The 15,442-nt window shown below is 52.1% G+C and overlaps 2 protein-coding genes across 3 annotated transcripts in view; both read left to right on the forward strand.

Annotated features, from left to right (window-relative positions):
• Positions 1 to 443, forward strand: part of HAMP (hepcidin antimicrobial peptide) — a 1,995-nt gene extending 1,552 nt beyond the window's left edge. The window contains exons 3-4 of the mRNA XM_006919863.3: positions 94 to 153; positions 236 to 443. Coding sequence (XP_006919925.1) covers positions 94 to 153; positions 236 to 337 — 162 coding nt within the window. The 3' untranslated portion in view covers positions 338 to 443. The remainder of the gene's footprint in view (positions 1 to 93; positions 154 to 235) is intronic.
• A 5,895-nt stretch (positions 444 to 6,338) lies between these two features.
• MAG (myelin associated glycoprotein) overlaps positions 6,339 to 15,442 on the forward strand; it is an 11,361-nt gene continuing 2,257 nt past the window's right edge. The window contains exons 1-8 of one of the 2 annotated variants that reach the window (XM_006919864.1): positions 6,339 to 6,402; positions 6,882 to 6,950; positions 7,127 to 7,495; positions 8,741 to 9,037; positions 9,151 to 9,408; positions 10,172 to 10,432; positions 14,591 to 14,878; positions 15,229 to 15,325. In XM_006919864.1, the coding sequence (XP_006919926.1) occupies positions 6,905 to 6,950; positions 7,127 to 7,495; positions 8,741 to 9,037; positions 9,151 to 9,408; positions 10,172 to 10,432; positions 14,591 to 14,878; positions 15,229 to 15,325 (1,616 nt within the window). In that variant the 5' untranslated portion in view covers positions 6,339 to 6,402; positions 6,882 to 6,904. Of the gene's footprint in view, positions 6,403 to 6,881; positions 6,951 to 7,126; positions 7,496 to 8,740; positions 9,038 to 9,150; positions 9,409 to 10,171; positions 10,433 to 14,590; positions 14,879 to 15,228; positions 15,326 to 15,442 lie in introns of those variants that run through there. The other variant, XM_006919865.1, reaches the window with a different exon arrangement.

Raw genomic sequence — 15,442 nt, forward strand, 5'->3', positions numbered from 1 at the left:
ACCAACTACTTGGGGAGGAGTGAGCTGGTAGAGGTAAATCTGAGAGCTCTGCTGGGGCCCCTGTCATCCTCATTATCCCTTCTGCTTTCACAGACAAGACAGCTCGCAGACCTACAGACTCAGGACGCAGCTGGAGCCACGGCTGGCTTGATGGTGAGAACACCTGGGCCTCCCTTACAAGCCTCCCACAACCTGCCCTGGGCCCACACCTGCTCAGTCTTTCTTCCTTCCACAGCCAGGGCTCCAGAGGCCGAGGCGAGACACCCACTTCCCCATCTGCATCTTCTGTTGCGGCTGCTGTTATAAATCAAAGTGTGGGATCTGTTGCAAAACATAGAGCCTCTCTGCCCTTCCCATCCTTCCCTTATTTATTCCTGTAGCCCTCCAACACTCAGCGAATGGTCTCGGAATAAAATGGCTGTTTCTAGCTTTTATTTTCCAAACCAGAGTGACCGTTGCCCTTTCTCCCAGCCAAAGGCCTATGCCACAGGCTTCTGGCCACCGCCTTGTTAGGACTGGTACTCAGTGGGTTGTGTATGGGGGGGTTGCAAGGAAGCTTGGTAAAGGAATTTCATTTTCTATTCTCTAAGCCCCACTTTATAAGACCTAGAATGTATGTTGTAAAAGCAGAGAATGAAAACTAAACAAAGTTTCTTCTTGAAGTCTTCTTGAAATGGGTGACAAACTCAGATACCCAGCAAAAGTTCTCAAAGTTGGGTCTGGGGCTCCATGTAGGGCTCCATAGGTGGAAACAGCTAACATGTTACTTGTCTCTTTTACTCTCATTCTCACATGAGTATACAATGGAGTTTTCCAGAAGCTCTGTGATATGTAATGACATCATCACTCTGATGGCTAATTTCTCATACATTAAACAACTATACATGTATCACACTTAAATAAAAACAATTTTGAATCCTCAATAGTTTTGTAGAAAGGGGTCCTGAGACCAACAAGCTTGAGAACTCCTGGCATTCCAGGCAGATGCGGTAAAGGAGTGGTGTGATGGACTTGTTTCGTAGGAGCATCTTAGGCTTCACTCTCTCACTCTGCACGTGAGACACATAGGAGAATACTGTTCACCTCCACAAGGAATTAAGGTCCCTGCCATTCTTAAAAACGGTAACCTTCTCGACGTATCTGATCTCCCCACTTATGATAAAAAGATGCATTTCATTGTCTTCTTAGCCCACAAGAGTATGATGACAAAGGGCCTTGGCCATTTGGCATCAGTGTTGTGTATGGACAGGAAGTGGGGAGGCCCGGATCCCATCTAAAGAGGGCTCCCAGGGATGGTTGCCATGCTCAAAGCCAGGCCAACATGGTTAGAGCTTTTCAAAAGAAGGTAGCAATCCTTACTCTTGTGTGAAATTTTCTGATGTTTAAAATACTGGCAATTGTTTAAAAGAATTTGATTATTTTAGAATCAACTCTTTGAGCCAAACTAAACCCAACTGGGAGCCAGATCAGTCCAGTTATCCATCAACTTCCTGCCTCCTGCCTTCAAAGCCACAAGAGGCTCATCCTCTGGGAGCGATTTTCCTGAACAGAGACAGGGGCAGGGAGCGGAAGGCAAGTTAGCCTAGCCTATTAGCTGTGCAATCTTGCAGGCATCTTCCACCCACCCAGACCCCGCCTCCTCTTCTGTAAAAGGACAGAAGTATCCCTACAGTTCTCAGCTGATTGGGCTGTTGACCTCTTCAGGAAGGGAAGAGTGTGAAATGGTTTTGGAAACTGTCGGTGCCTCATCAGTATAAAGGATTAGTTATCTCGGATTCCTTCAATAAGTCTTCAGGAGGTAAGAAACTTGAACTTGCTAATTACATTTAATGACACTAAGTACTCTTTGCTCATCTTAGCAAGTTCTCCAGGTGGTTCATCCTGGAGATGAGAGGCAGAGATACTCAAGCTTCAGCGTGCACCACAATCTCCCCAGAATCTCCCCAAGGGATTGCAGATCAGATTGCCAGAGTTCCTGACTCGGCAGGTGGGGAGGTGGGGGTGGGGCTAGAACTTGCATTCCTAACAAGCTCCCAGGTGGTACTGATGGGGGTGGGGTGGGGCACACTTTGAGGATCCTGGCATGAAGCTGTCAGTTTTGGCTGAGGGCATCAAGTGCCACTTGGTTGGATCAAGCACCAGCTCCCACTCAAGAAAGCATTAAGCAAGTGGGCCTGAGGGCTTGATTCTTCTCTGAGGTGAGTTTTGCTTGTCTGTACAATATTTTAGATAAAATTTGGCTAATAACTAAAAAGCAATATATTTCACATACAAATCTGAAGTCTTGATGTTACGAGTTAAAGAATGCCTCCCTACCCCCAATTTATATGTTGAAGTCTTAACTCCCAGTACCTCAGATTGTGGCCTTATTTGGAGACAGGGGCCTTAGAGAATCCAAATAAAATGAGGTCATTAGGTTGGGTCCTAGTCCAATGGCACTGGTGTCCTTATGAAAAGGGGAAATTTGGACACAGAGACATGCACACAGGGAGAATGCTATGAACATGAAGGTTGCCATCTACAAGCCCAGGGGAGAGGCCCGGCCTAGATCCTTTCTTCACAGCCCTCAGAAGGAACCAAATGCCAACATTTTGACTTCAGGCTTCTAGCCTCCAGCACTATGAGACAATAAACTTTTTTAAGCCATTCAGTTTGTGGTACTTTGTCACAGTAGCGCCAGCAAACTAACACCCCTGCCTTATCTGGAAGGATCAGGTAATCTGGCAGTGCTGGTAGCTGGATTACCTGAGTGGCACCTCTCCCCTTTAGGCAGACACATGCTCTCCAGTCCCTCAGCCTCTCATGCGGTCTGGAGACCCAAGTTTTCAGATTTCAGCGATAGTTGCCAGTGTTCTCTGTGGGATGTACTTGCCTGTTCACCCTTCCCCCAGAGACAGCCTTCAGTTCAAACTCAGAGGAGATGGACCCCCCCAAACTATACACATGACCCCAAGAGGGTTGGTGCTGATGCTGAAGGTAGTGACATATGAGTACCCCAGGATCTTGGTGTCCACCCCCAAAGTCCAGGCACCAGGCCCCTCTCTTCTCCAGGACCCAGGCGTTCAAGCCCCACCCCACTCTCAATGGGCTTTTGTTTCTGACTGGGAAAGGCACGGGCAGAGTCTGACATCATGAAGCCTGAGGTGGGGATGGGACACCCCTTCCCCCTCCATCCAGCCTTCTCTGACTCCTCACTCCCTGGTCTGAGGGATTTCCCCGCCCCTCACCCCCCTACACACACACACACCCCAGGTTCTCCCTTGGGAGAAAGGATCCTCCCCACCCCCTTCTCTCTCCACTGCTGTGTCCTACAGGAGGACAGAAGATGCCCCAGTGTGACTGAATAGCTCATAGTCAAACTACTACTACCCTTAATCACACTACTGCCGGGTGCCTGCCACCACCTTGTAGAGATCATGACCAATGGGAGGGGCTGGGGTGGCAGGAGGATCACTCTGGAATCTGCCCACAAAGGGTCCTCAGCCAGCTCAGGGTCAGCAGAGCCCTCGCTGAGCACCCTCTGTGCACCAGGCTCTGTTCCAGGGAACACAAGGTGAACAAGACAGACAGACAGACATGAAAATGCTGCCCTCTGGGAGCTCTGGCCTGGAGGTTAAGGAGCTCATCGATAATGCAGGTTGGCAGATGTGCCGAGGGCTGTGCACAAAGTGCAGCATTTAAGTGGAGGGGCTTGGCTTGGTGAGAAGGCAGGCAGGCTTCCAGAGAAAGTGGCATCCACTCAGTGGAAAGGATGAGCAGGCTGTGGCTAGGGCGGAGTGGGGTATGGGATGAGGTAGGGGAACTTTCCGGGAGGAAGGAGCCAGTGCAAAGCCTTCAGTCAGAAGGTGCCACAGGATATTGGATGGACACATTCATACATTCACTCTCGTTTGTGAAGTTTAACTCTGCCAGGAGTTGTTCTACAAGCAGGATAGATTGGGACTAAGCAGGCAAAGCCCTTGTCCTTATGGAGGTCATGTTCTCAAGGGAGGAGACAGTCAATACCTAAGGTCATTTCCGATGGCAAGAAGAGCCTAGAAGAAAATAGACCGGGATGTAGGCACCAAACATAATCCAGGGAAGTGTTTCTAAGAGAGGGCGGAGGTGACCGAAGCCGTGAGTGGCAAGGTCCTGTCTCCTCCCACCCGCACCAGCCTCTGTATCCTCCGGGAACCAGCATTAATTATACCTATCTTTGCCACCAAGATTCCCTGGAAATTGAGGACAGCGCCTTCTGTTTCTCAGTCTGAGATGTTCAGAGATATTAGAACGTCCTCCCAGGGACTCAGAACCAGGGTGCGTAGTGATGGGGGGGATCAAGTAAGGCAGCCAACCCCATCCCCTCCAGGAAGGAGATAGTAGAACCCAGGCATCAGGCTGCCCAGTTGAGCACTGGTGACAAGGGCCCTTTTGTACCCCCCTCCCCCAGGGACAGGGAGGAGCTGGGCCCTGGAGGCAGGCGGCCCCTGGCACCCGGTGGGGGGGGGAGGGGAGTGGCCAGCAAGTGGGGGCCTAGACCCTGGGAGGCCAGGGGACTGTGAGCTGGGCCGAGGAGCAGAGGGTAGAAGCAGCATCCTGGTGAGTACGAAAGCCAAGAGGGGCCATGGACAGGGTGGAAGCAGGAAGCCGGGGCTGAGAGGGCGGAGCAGGAGCACCTGAGGCACCTGCAAGGCAAGGATGGTCACTGTGACTGCCACTAATTTAGGATGAGGGAAGGTGTCCTTAGGACTTTGGGAATGGGCTGGGACCATGGTAGGTCAGTGACACGGCTTTGGGAAGAAACCACAGAGAGAGGGAACCGAGGGTCCTGCTCAGCACCCTTGTGACAGAGTTCTGCAGGATCGGCTGCCCTGGGGCTCCCACGTGTGGGTCAGGGGGTGTGGAAGTGGCCTGGGTCCAGGTGAGGAGTGGGATGATGTCCAGGAGACCAGACACCTGCATCCTGCCCTCCGGGAGGGGGTGGGGGCATCTGGCTGTGAGTGAACAAGGTCTAGCACCTGGGGGGGTGTGTGTGTGTGTGTGTGCGCACACGCACACGCGGCGCACCTGCACACATGCACCTCCCCTGGGTGGGTCTTAATCTACATCACTGTTTTTTCATTGCACCCCACTAAGCAAACGTTTTAGACCTGTTTTTCCCAATCCTGCTCCCCCTATAATATTTACTACTATAGATATGCTTTACAAGTGTTTATTGACTGTGGCCCTGGAGAAAGTCACGAATCATTGTCATAGCTAAGACTTTTCTGGCCCCTACCTCAAGAACCAGTCAGTATTCACCTCCATTAACTATGCTTGGTCTACATGCTTGTTTCACATGTCTGCCCAAGCCCTGTGCCTCCCGTACAGGTGCAAGGGTGGCATCTGCCCTGTGTCCATTAGCAAGTATCTGGGCAAGTCTGTCTGTAGCTACATCTCAGTGTGTGTGTGCAGGTCTGTATGTCTGTGAGTGTGGCATGCAGGCAAGTCCGCAAGCATGCTGGATGCCATGCCCATGGCAGTGCAGGTATGTTTCTGTGACTGTGTGTGTCAGCACATTCAGCAGGCATAAGGGTCTCAGTGCCTGTCCGTGTGTGCAGGGTCCTGACTGGGTGTACACGAGTCTCTATTGTGCAAGGCTGATCTTCGGGCTGGGTCTAAACCTATCACATTTCACAGCAGCATTTGCATGTGTCTGACTGTGCATGTGTCTGTGTCTGTGGGAAGAGGGTGGTGAAGGCCAGGAAAGGCAGTCCCTTGGAAACCCTAGCTCCAACCCTAAGGCGACCCACAGAGCAGCTGGGTGCCAGGGGCTCCCTACCTCCCAATCCCTGGTCCTTCCTGGCCCCGCGCAGAGTTCAGTCAGGAGTGTGCGACTCTTCTCTCATCCCACTTACTCCAGGAGCCCCCCAGGACATGGCACCCTCCCCTTGAGGGAACAGGGCCCTTTTGTGCTGGGCACTGGCCTCTGTTGAGGGTGGGGACAGCAGGGGCCGTCCGTGGGGTGGAAGCGGGCGGCAGGAATTCTCGCGGCATGTTGGGAATGCTGATGCTGTGAAACCCAGTCATTGATGGCGCTGGGTCCCTGCCTGCCCACCCCCAGTCCTCACCCCACTCACACAACCCCCCCACCTTCCTCCATCTCCCACGCCAATGCTCTTCAACTCCCTTTTCCTTTCCCACAGTTCTCCATGGCAGTTTGTGGGGGGGGAGGTGACCCTATGTAGAGTAGCTCCCAGGCTGAGTGGGAGGGTCCCCAATATCAATGGCAGCCTTGCAACAGGCCACAACTCCTAGTAGATGCTGCAAGAGGGGGCCAGGGGGGCTCAGGCCCTGCCCCCTTGCACCTGACTCTTGTCCCAAGTTGGCTGGCTGACCACTTCAAGTGGGACCAGAAGATATTCGCAACTCAGGGAGACTGAGGTGAGGGGCAGGGTTCCTTCCTCCTAGCTCCCCCTTCTTTTTGCTACTGATCCAGGCTTGGTTCTGTCCTTACTTTCTGGGGATCCCCAAGGGCACAATGGTGATGAAGATCATTATCAATATATCACTACCACATAGAGACAGGACAGTTGAGTGATTAAGTCTATAAACCTGGAGCCAAGTAGATAGAGCTTGAACCTTGTTGTCACTGTGTGGCCATGGGCAAGTTACTTAATCTCTCTGGACTTCAGCTATAAAACGAAGATAATCATTACACCTCCTGCAAAGGGATCAGATGAATTAATACAAGAGAGTAAAGCTCTGAGGCCTGGTACGTGGTCAATGCCATATCAATGTTTGTAATTATAAATATTAAAGCAGCAGCAGCTACCATCCGAACAGTCCCCTTCCTGAAGCTTTAATAGAAGCTGCCCTTTTCACTTATCCTGGCCTTTGACCCTCTGCTCTCCCTTTTCCAGCTGACGCTCACCTGCTGTACAAAATGATATTCCTTACGGCACTGCCTCTGTTTTGGATTATGATTGCAGGTAATGGCTGGGGGTGGGGAGGGTGGGGCTGGGGATCCTAGAGCCTTGGCCCCAAGCAGTCTGGGGGTGTTTCTGTGGGTCCCTGGATACTTCAATCTGGCAGAAGGTGATGGGAGTGGGGGTGGGTGATTCGAAAGGACATGTCCCTCAACCTCAGCTGTCATGATCTCCCACAGCCTCTCGAGGGGGTCACTGGGGTGCCTGGATGCCCTCGTCCATCTCAGCCTTTGAGGGCACATGTGTCTCCATCCCCTGTCGCTTCGACTTTCCTGACGAGCTGCGGCCTGCTGTCGTGCATGGTGTCTGGTACTTCAATAGCCCCTACCCAAAAAATTACCCACCAGTGGTCTTCAAGTCACGCACCCAAGTCGTCCACGAGAGCTTCCAGGGCCGCAGCCGCCTCCTGGGGGATCTGGGCCTGCGCAACTGTACCCTCCTGCTCAGCAACCTCAGCCCTGAGTTGGGCGGCAAGTATTACTTCCGCGGGGACCTAGGGGGCTACAACCAGTATACCTTCTCCGAGCACAGCATCCTGGACATCATCAGTGAGTACCCCAGAGGTTGCACGGGGGGTGGTGCTGGGGCAGAGCTGAGGCAGGCAGGAAGTCCTCCCCAGCACCTTTCCAGAAAGGTATCCCCAGCACAGATCCAGGGGCTGGTTGGTTTGGCTGGGAGGTGCAAAGCTCAGTGCCCACAGGGATCAGGCGGATGACAGAAATGAGTAAAGCAGGGCTCCAAACAGATTTATTGCCCCCAGAGGAAGAAGAGTGTTCTTACTCTTCTAGAAACACCTGAGAAAAAGGCAGTGGGGCCCAGGGACGAGGGGTAAGGCCTCTAGAGCCCTGCATTTGCTGGGCAGCTATGGGCAAGTTACTTAACTTCTCTGTACATTGGGGATAAGAGCAGCACTTAAATATCAGTGAGTGAATGGTTGTCAAGTGCTCAGCGCGGTGCCTGGCACATAGTACCCAGCTTCAGCTAACCGGTGCTGGGTGAGAATACAGGGCCATTGCTGTCAGGCAGTCTGACTTTTCAAAAGAAGCCAGATCGTGTATTTTCCTATGATCTCCTAATTCGTAAACATTAGCTGCTGATTAAGATTTTTTTTTTTTTTAAATTTCTAAGTTTAGGGCAAATAAAATGCAGCTCTGGGCCAGATTTGGCAATCAGAGTAGAGGCCGTTGCCTGATTTCAGGCATTCCCACTGCCTAGTTTCTGAGAGGCTGTACTGCCTGGAGCTCTTGGATTCAGGCTCCCCAGTAACATCGAGTTTATACGAGGAGCCAGACTGCAGCCCTGATGCAGAAAGAGACACCCCCACCCCCCCACACACACTCACATCTATAGGTGGAAGGTAAAAAAACAACCAAACCAGAAAACAAACAAACAAATAAACAAAACGATGGGGAGGAGAGACGTTTCTTAAGGAACAAGCTGTAGTGTCAAGAAATGATGAAGCCACAGCAACAGGATCTGAAGCTCAGTTTTACCAGGTACTAGCTATGGCCCAGTTTCTTCAACTGCAGGATGAGTAAAGTAATATTATCCACCTGCTAGAATGGCTGGAAGGGCCAGCAAGTTCAACACTGTAAAGTACCCAGACCACTATACTGTTATTTTCATTACTGTTACAACCGTGGTTGGATTTATGCAGGGTTTCTGGGTGAAGGGTAACCAGGAGGTTTAGGGAATTCTGTATCTGAGGGGAGGAAACCAGGTACCAGGTTTGGAGTCAGGCAAAGTAGGGGTGTCTGCTTCCTCAACCCTCCTTCTCCCCCGCCTAACCATAGACACCCCCAACATCGTGGTCCCCCTGGAGGTGGTGGCAGGCATGGAAGTGGAGGTCAGCTGCATGGTGCCTGACAACTGCCCAGAGCTGCGCCCAGAGCTGAGCTGGCTGGGCCACGATGGACTAGGGGAGCCCGCTGTGCTGGGTCGGCTGCGCGAGGACGAGGGCACCTGGGTACAGGTGTCGCTGCTACACTTCGTGCCCACTAGGGAGGCCAACGGCCACCGGCTGGGCTGCCAGGCCTCCTTCCCCAACACCACCCTGCAGTTCGAGGGCTACGCCAGCCTGGACGTCAAGTGTGAGCCTGGGTGCGGGCAGGGGGGCGGGGGCGGGGCGGGGCCGACAAAGTTCGGTGCCGGGGGCGGGGCCTGCGGCACCGGCCCGCTGACCCCTCAGTGTCGCCGGCCTCAGACCCCCCGGTGATTGTGGAGATGAACTCCTCGGTGGAGGCCATAGAGGGCTCTCACGTCAGCCTGCTCTGTGGGGCTGACAGCAACCCGCCGCCGCTGCTGACCTGGATGCGGGATGGCACGGTGCTCCGGGAGGCCGTGACCGAGAGCCTGTTCCTGGAGCTGGACGAGGTGACCCCCAGGGAGGACGGCGTCTACGCATGCCTGGCAGAGAATGCTTATGGCCAAGACAACCGCACCGTGGGGCTCAGCGTCATGTGTGAGTGGCCGCCCTGTGCGCACACGCGCCCCACACTGGCCCTGGCGAGGGGGCTGGTCAGACAGGATTCTTAGCTAGGAATCCAGGAGGTCGTTCATTCACAAATACTTATTGAGGCAAAACGCCAGGGCCAGGGATAATAATAATGACAGCTACAGCCAACATTTACTCAGCAGTTTCTGAGCATTTTACACAAATGCTCTTCCTTCCCCCAGGCATCCCGGAGGCTGACTCCTCCCACCTCCTCCCACTCTTCATGGAAGCCTTCCCTCACCATCCTAGTTTAAACTGTAACCACCGGATTTCCCATTCCTCCGTCTATTTTTCTCCAAAGCACTTACCTCATCTTGCCCATGACATATTTTATTTACTTAAATAGCATCTACCCACATTGGCAGGGATCTTTATCTACCTTGTTCTGGCTTGAACAGTGCCTGTCAGTTATGTTCTCAGTGACCCCTGTAAACTTGGAACTATCATTAAGCCTATTTTCCAGATGAGAAAAATGAGGCCCAGAGAGATTAAGACATGGGTCCACACACAGCTGGAATGGGGTCGAGCCGGAATTCAAACACAGGCACTCTGGCTGCAGAGCCCCTGTTCTTGTAAACAGGGCAGCCAGGCCTGGAGTTAACCCAGCCATCCTGAGCCGGTGTGCTTGGGTTGGGGTGTCGGGGTCATATTTAGGGGTGGGAGTTAGCTGACAGAAAAGGCACCTCCTGGCTTTTGACCACCGGCCCACTGTCCTGCCCGCCCCCCCCAGATGCACCCTGGAAGCCTACGGTGAACGGGACAGTGGTGGCTGTGGAGGGGGAGACGGTCTCCATCTTGTGCTCCACACAGAGCAACCCGGATCCTATTCTCACCATCTTCAAGGAGAAGCAGATCCTGGGCACGGTCATCTATGAGAGTGAGCTGCAGTTGGAGCTGCCTGCTGTCACACCTGAGGATGACGGAGAGTACTGGTGTGTGGCTGAGAACCAGTATGGCCAGAGGGCCACTGCCTTCAACCTATCTGTGGAGTGTGAGTATTCTCCCTCCTCTCTGCCCCTGCTGAGAGCTGAATGGACTTTGTGTCCCCTCCACCCTGAAGTAGATGGTTCAGTGGGGGACATGTGAGTTACTGGGAGGTACCCACATATCCCAACCAAGGGTTAGTTTTGCGCCATCAGATGAGGATGGGGAAGGCAGGGAATCAGAATCCAGAACAAGAAAATACAATTCCCACCTGAAAATACTGTGTCCCCACATCCTGGAGTATGCTTTTGACCAAAGACATTCAGATCCTGTGGCCACTGCCCCTTTGGATTAACTAAAATAATAACAATGACATCTGACCCTTGCGGAGCATCACTATGTATCAGGCACATTGGAAGCACTGTACAGGGACCCACTTTTTTCATTCTCATGACATCCCTATGAGGGAGATTCTATTACTGTCCCTAGTTTCCAGATAAGGAAACTGAGGCCCAGAGAGGTTATGCCATTCGCCCAAGGTCACACAGCTAGAAAAATGACAGAATTTGAGTTTCAAATGCAGGTGGTCTGGTTCTACTCCTCTGTCCTGCCCAAAGTTGACCTCATCCTGCATTATTACATCATTAAGCAGTTGATTATGTGCAAAGGGCTGTGTGGCTCTTTGGGAGGTGGAGGATAGAACCAACAGGACATCAAGCTTCTTAACAGATACATATAGCCAGAGAGATTAAATGGATGCACATAAAAAGCTAAGAGCTTTGGAAATAAAACTCATCATTCCATTGCCTGCCAGCACCTCTTCTGACCTCCTCTCTCTGGAAAGCACCACCAACATCCCTACCCCCACCCTGGCCACCATTCTGGGTCATAGCTCCTAAGTCACAGTCTTGACCCCTCCTCCTCCAGCAACTCCCTCTGGAATGTTACCTCTGTATTTCCATTTCTCTGGCTTCCTCCTTGGCTCCAACCTGACCTCTGGCACTAGTCTCCAAACTTCACGACTCTTCACCTCAATTATTTTACCTACAATGGTCCCCAACCACATGAGTTTGCCAGAAGGTTTGAGCACAGTCCATACTCAATACTCTGTATGTACAGTGATAATCAGTACACAGTAGCTACAGGTTAGATTATTCCTGGAAGGTCATCTTCCGCAGCAAAGCCATGGCTTCTCCGCTGCTAACCTTTCATCTTTGGCCTCATTCCTCCTGGTTTCTGCTTGCTTGTGGCATCCAATAATGCTCATGGCATGTGGGCTGTGCAGTACTCTGCCTTCTCCATATGTGCCCTCCAGGGCCCAGTTTCCCGCTTCTGCTGTACCCTTTTCTCTGTCACACCCTAAGCCAGTGGTCCTTAAATGTGAGTCAGAAACCCCTGAGAATCTGATGGCAGCCTCTGAACCTATACACAATACCATCTCACATACATTGTCAGTCACAGACTCTCCCGCATAATAAGAGGAGGGGCAGCAAACAGTCATTAAGGGCCTATTCTGCGTCATGATTATGTCCTCTATAGGTATTATTTTGCGGAGCCCTTGTGGCCACCCTGTGGAGCAGGTGTTATCATTATCCTTTAACTGAGGAGAAATGAAGGTCAGAATTTCCCTGCCCCACCCCAGCCGCGTAGCTAGGAAGGTTGGTCAGTGCCAGGATTCATCTGGACTCCTGTTTGCCCCAGCTGTTAAACCTCTGGCTATTTCACCACCCCCGCAGCCTTTGGCACCCAAGGGTTCACTTAATCTGGCTTGTTTTAAAAACAAACAAACAAACGAATGAATGAACAGATTTGGAGTGTGAGGCCTTAGATCCACTGGTGTTGAGGACCAGCTATGACCCACCCCCTGGCCCCACCTGCTGAGCCCCTCATGCTTCGCCAAGGCCTGTGTCATAGTGCTTTCCCTCTGGGAGTGCAGCCTCAGGCTGCTGGGAAGAGCCGTCCCTCTCAGCCCCGCTCTGTCCCTGAAGTTTTTGTCCCCTAGTACCTGGCTTTAGTACTCACTGACAATGGTGAGCTTTCCTGGTGCGGGGTGCCCTGTCTTCCCGCTGACCCCAGGGCCCAGTATGGTGTGGGCAATGCAGGCAGCTCTCACCCTTACAGAGCACTTGTGACATGAGGGGACAAGTCTGAGCCCTTTGCATGTATTGACCTATTTCATTCTCACAACAATGTAATAGGGGGAGGGCGCTGTTCTTCACCGGGCTAAGGGAAGGAAACTAAGGTGTTACTGTGTCGAGTACCCAACAGAACTGAACTAACGTAGGTCAAAATGCCAGCTCTGTCTCTGTCTTGCTGCATGATCCCAGCAAGTGTCTTCACCTTTACTGAGCCTAAATTCTCCCCTCTGAAAACGGGTGTGATAGCAGTATCTTACTTCAAAGATGGGAGTGAAGACTAAAGAAATTACAGTGAGAACCCACAGCACCTGACACATCCTGTGTGTTCTGTAAGTCTTAGATAGCCTCATCATTTCTCACTTATCTTGCCTTTGGACTCCAGGCTGGATATCCACCCTGTACTCTGCTGCCAAAGCTTTGCTCATGTGCTCCCTCTGCTGGAATGGTTCTATTCATCTAATCATAAGTCTTTGGATGGATGTTCCTTTAAGCCTTTATAGCTCACTCATGTGCCTATCTTTGGAGTCCCCCATGGCCCCTTGTGAGTTAAGGACCATTACTGCTGTTTGTATAGATGAGAACTCCATCTTGGAGGCCCAGGGAAGCTGAGGTTTGATGGGGGCCACCAGCCAGTAGATGGCAGCACTTGGGATTTGTCTAGTGTCAATCAGGGTTTCACAGGTCTCCCAGGCTGCTTGCAAAGCCGCGAAGATGCTGAGCACATGGATGTCTGCATTCCCACAGCATCTAGGACAGACATTGTCACCAGAGCACCAGTGGCACAGTCTTGAATGAAAGGGTTTTAAAAAAGGTAATCACTGTCAGTTCAGGTTTGTCGTTATTGATTTACTCTGCAGTGTGTTAATTCGTTAACACTACAGAAAGCATGGTGCATGTCTGCCTAAACAGAATTTAGGGTATATAACTTTTAGTTTACTAGACTTATATACATGTACACATTGAGGTCTCCATTAGAATCATCTCTATTGCAAGTACATCTGGTCACATGACTCTCTGGCCCATCACTGTTGCCTGAATATTCTTTTTGGTTGGAAATTGAAAATAGGTGGAGTAGGTGAGCTGAGGGTCAATTGCCTGTGTGGAAGTGGGTTCTGGTCAGAACTGAGAAACAGAGCTCAGTCTAGAGTGAACAGATTGGAGCGCTGGACTCTCCAGGAGGAAAAGAGAATGTAGTTTTAAAAGCAACGTTCAATGTTATTAGAATTTCATATTTTGGAAAATGAAGGAAAAATATTGTACCTATGTCATTTTTTAAATACAAAAGCTCGACCCAATGATCCTGGGTGGAGGGTGATGTTTCGTGCTAGTGGTGATGGGGACTCCCGTGACGGAGGGAAGGTTAGGGTACAAAGGGGGCTCTCGGAGTAAGCAGGGGCGTCTGCAGGATGGCCGAAAGGAGGGCAGGCAGAATTCAGTAGCTCACTCCACAAGCCTTCCCAGAGCTCTGCTATGTGAAACACACATTTTAAGTGTGGGAGACAGAGTGGAGAGAACGAGAGCCTGCCTTGATGGAAAAGAGAGCTCAGCCGTATCGATATACGACGTGGGTAGGGATGAGTGCTGGGAAGAAAACCGAACGGGACAGGGGGTGGATGTTAGCGAAGTGAGGTGCAGTTTACATGGGAAGAGAGGGGCTCTGAGTATCTGAGTAGAACCTTCACGGAGCAAGGGAGTGAGTTGGGGAGGTATCTCCAGGGAGCGTTCCAGGCTGAGGGTAAAGCTCCATGCGCTTGAGCCACAGCAAGGAGGCCAGTGTGACTGAAAAGGAACGAGACTTTCACGGTGAGAAAAGGAGCACAGTGTGGCTAGGTCCCACAGGGTCTTGCAGACCAAGGCAAAGAAGTTGGATTTTATTCCAAGTGACACGGAGCAGTTGGAGGAGAGGGTCGAGCATGACTGATATTTGTCTTCCAAGGTGAACAAAGTTAGAGAAGGAGTAAGAGATAGCGCAAAGGAGAACATGCAGCTCATCTCTGAGATAGTTTCCACCCTGATCTTGGCCCTCAGCTCAGGAGGCCCAGCCTTGGGTTGTCTGCAGCCCACTCAGTCTTGACCTTGCCCTGCAGTTGCCCCTGTGATCCTCCTGGAGTCCCATTGTGCAGCAGCCAGAGACACAGTGCAGTGCCTGTGCGTGGTGAAATCCAACCCGGAGCCCTCCGTGGCCTTCGAGCTGCCCTCACGCAACGTGACCGTGAACGAGACGGAGCGGGAGTTTGTGTACTCAGAGCGCAGTGGTCTCCTGCTCACCAGCATCCTGACACTGCGGGGCCAGGCCCAAGCTCCGCCGCGGGTCATCTGCACCTCCCGCAACCTCTACGGCACCAAGAGCCTGGAGCTACCCTTCCAGGGAGCGCGTGAGTGGTGTGGCCTGGGGCTGGGAGCCACGGGGACAGAGAGGCTCCTCTTGGATCCAGACTCTCCTCCCCAAGGCTGACAGACCATCAGCAACTGAGCATGGGTCAGACCGCGCAGGTCAATCAAGTGGTAAAGAGGCCCTTCTGGTCAGTAAGGAGAGGCTGCCCTGAGTTTGCCCGAACTGTACCGGCCCCTCCCCAGGCCCTCCAGGCTAGTCAGTCAGGGCAAAGATATGCCATCTGTGCAGATATTTTTACTCTCACTCCTGACCCTGCCCATCTCCTAAGAACCCAGGGGTCCTCACTCCCACTAGCAGCCCTGAGGGCACCTGGGTCTTCTCTGTTCTCAGATCGCCTGATGTGGGCCAAGATTGGGCCTGTGGGAGCTGTGGTCGCCTTTGCCATCCTAATTGCCATTGTCTGCTACATCACCCAGACGCGCAGAAAGTGAGTGCCCACCAGGGCTGACCTGGGAGTGGGGAATCTCCAACATTTGGGGGCGGGCTGAAGGATGAGCAAGGGATGGCAGCCCTGTATGTATGTGGGAGGGAGGATTCTGCTCTG

This window comes from Pteropus alecto, unplaced genomic scaffold, assembly GCF_000325575.1.
Source record: "Pteropus alecto unplaced genomic scaffold, ASM32557v1 scaffold9, whole genome shotgun sequence".
NCBI lineage: Eukaryota > Metazoa > Chordata > Mammalia > Chiroptera > Pteropodidae > Pteropus > Pteropus alecto.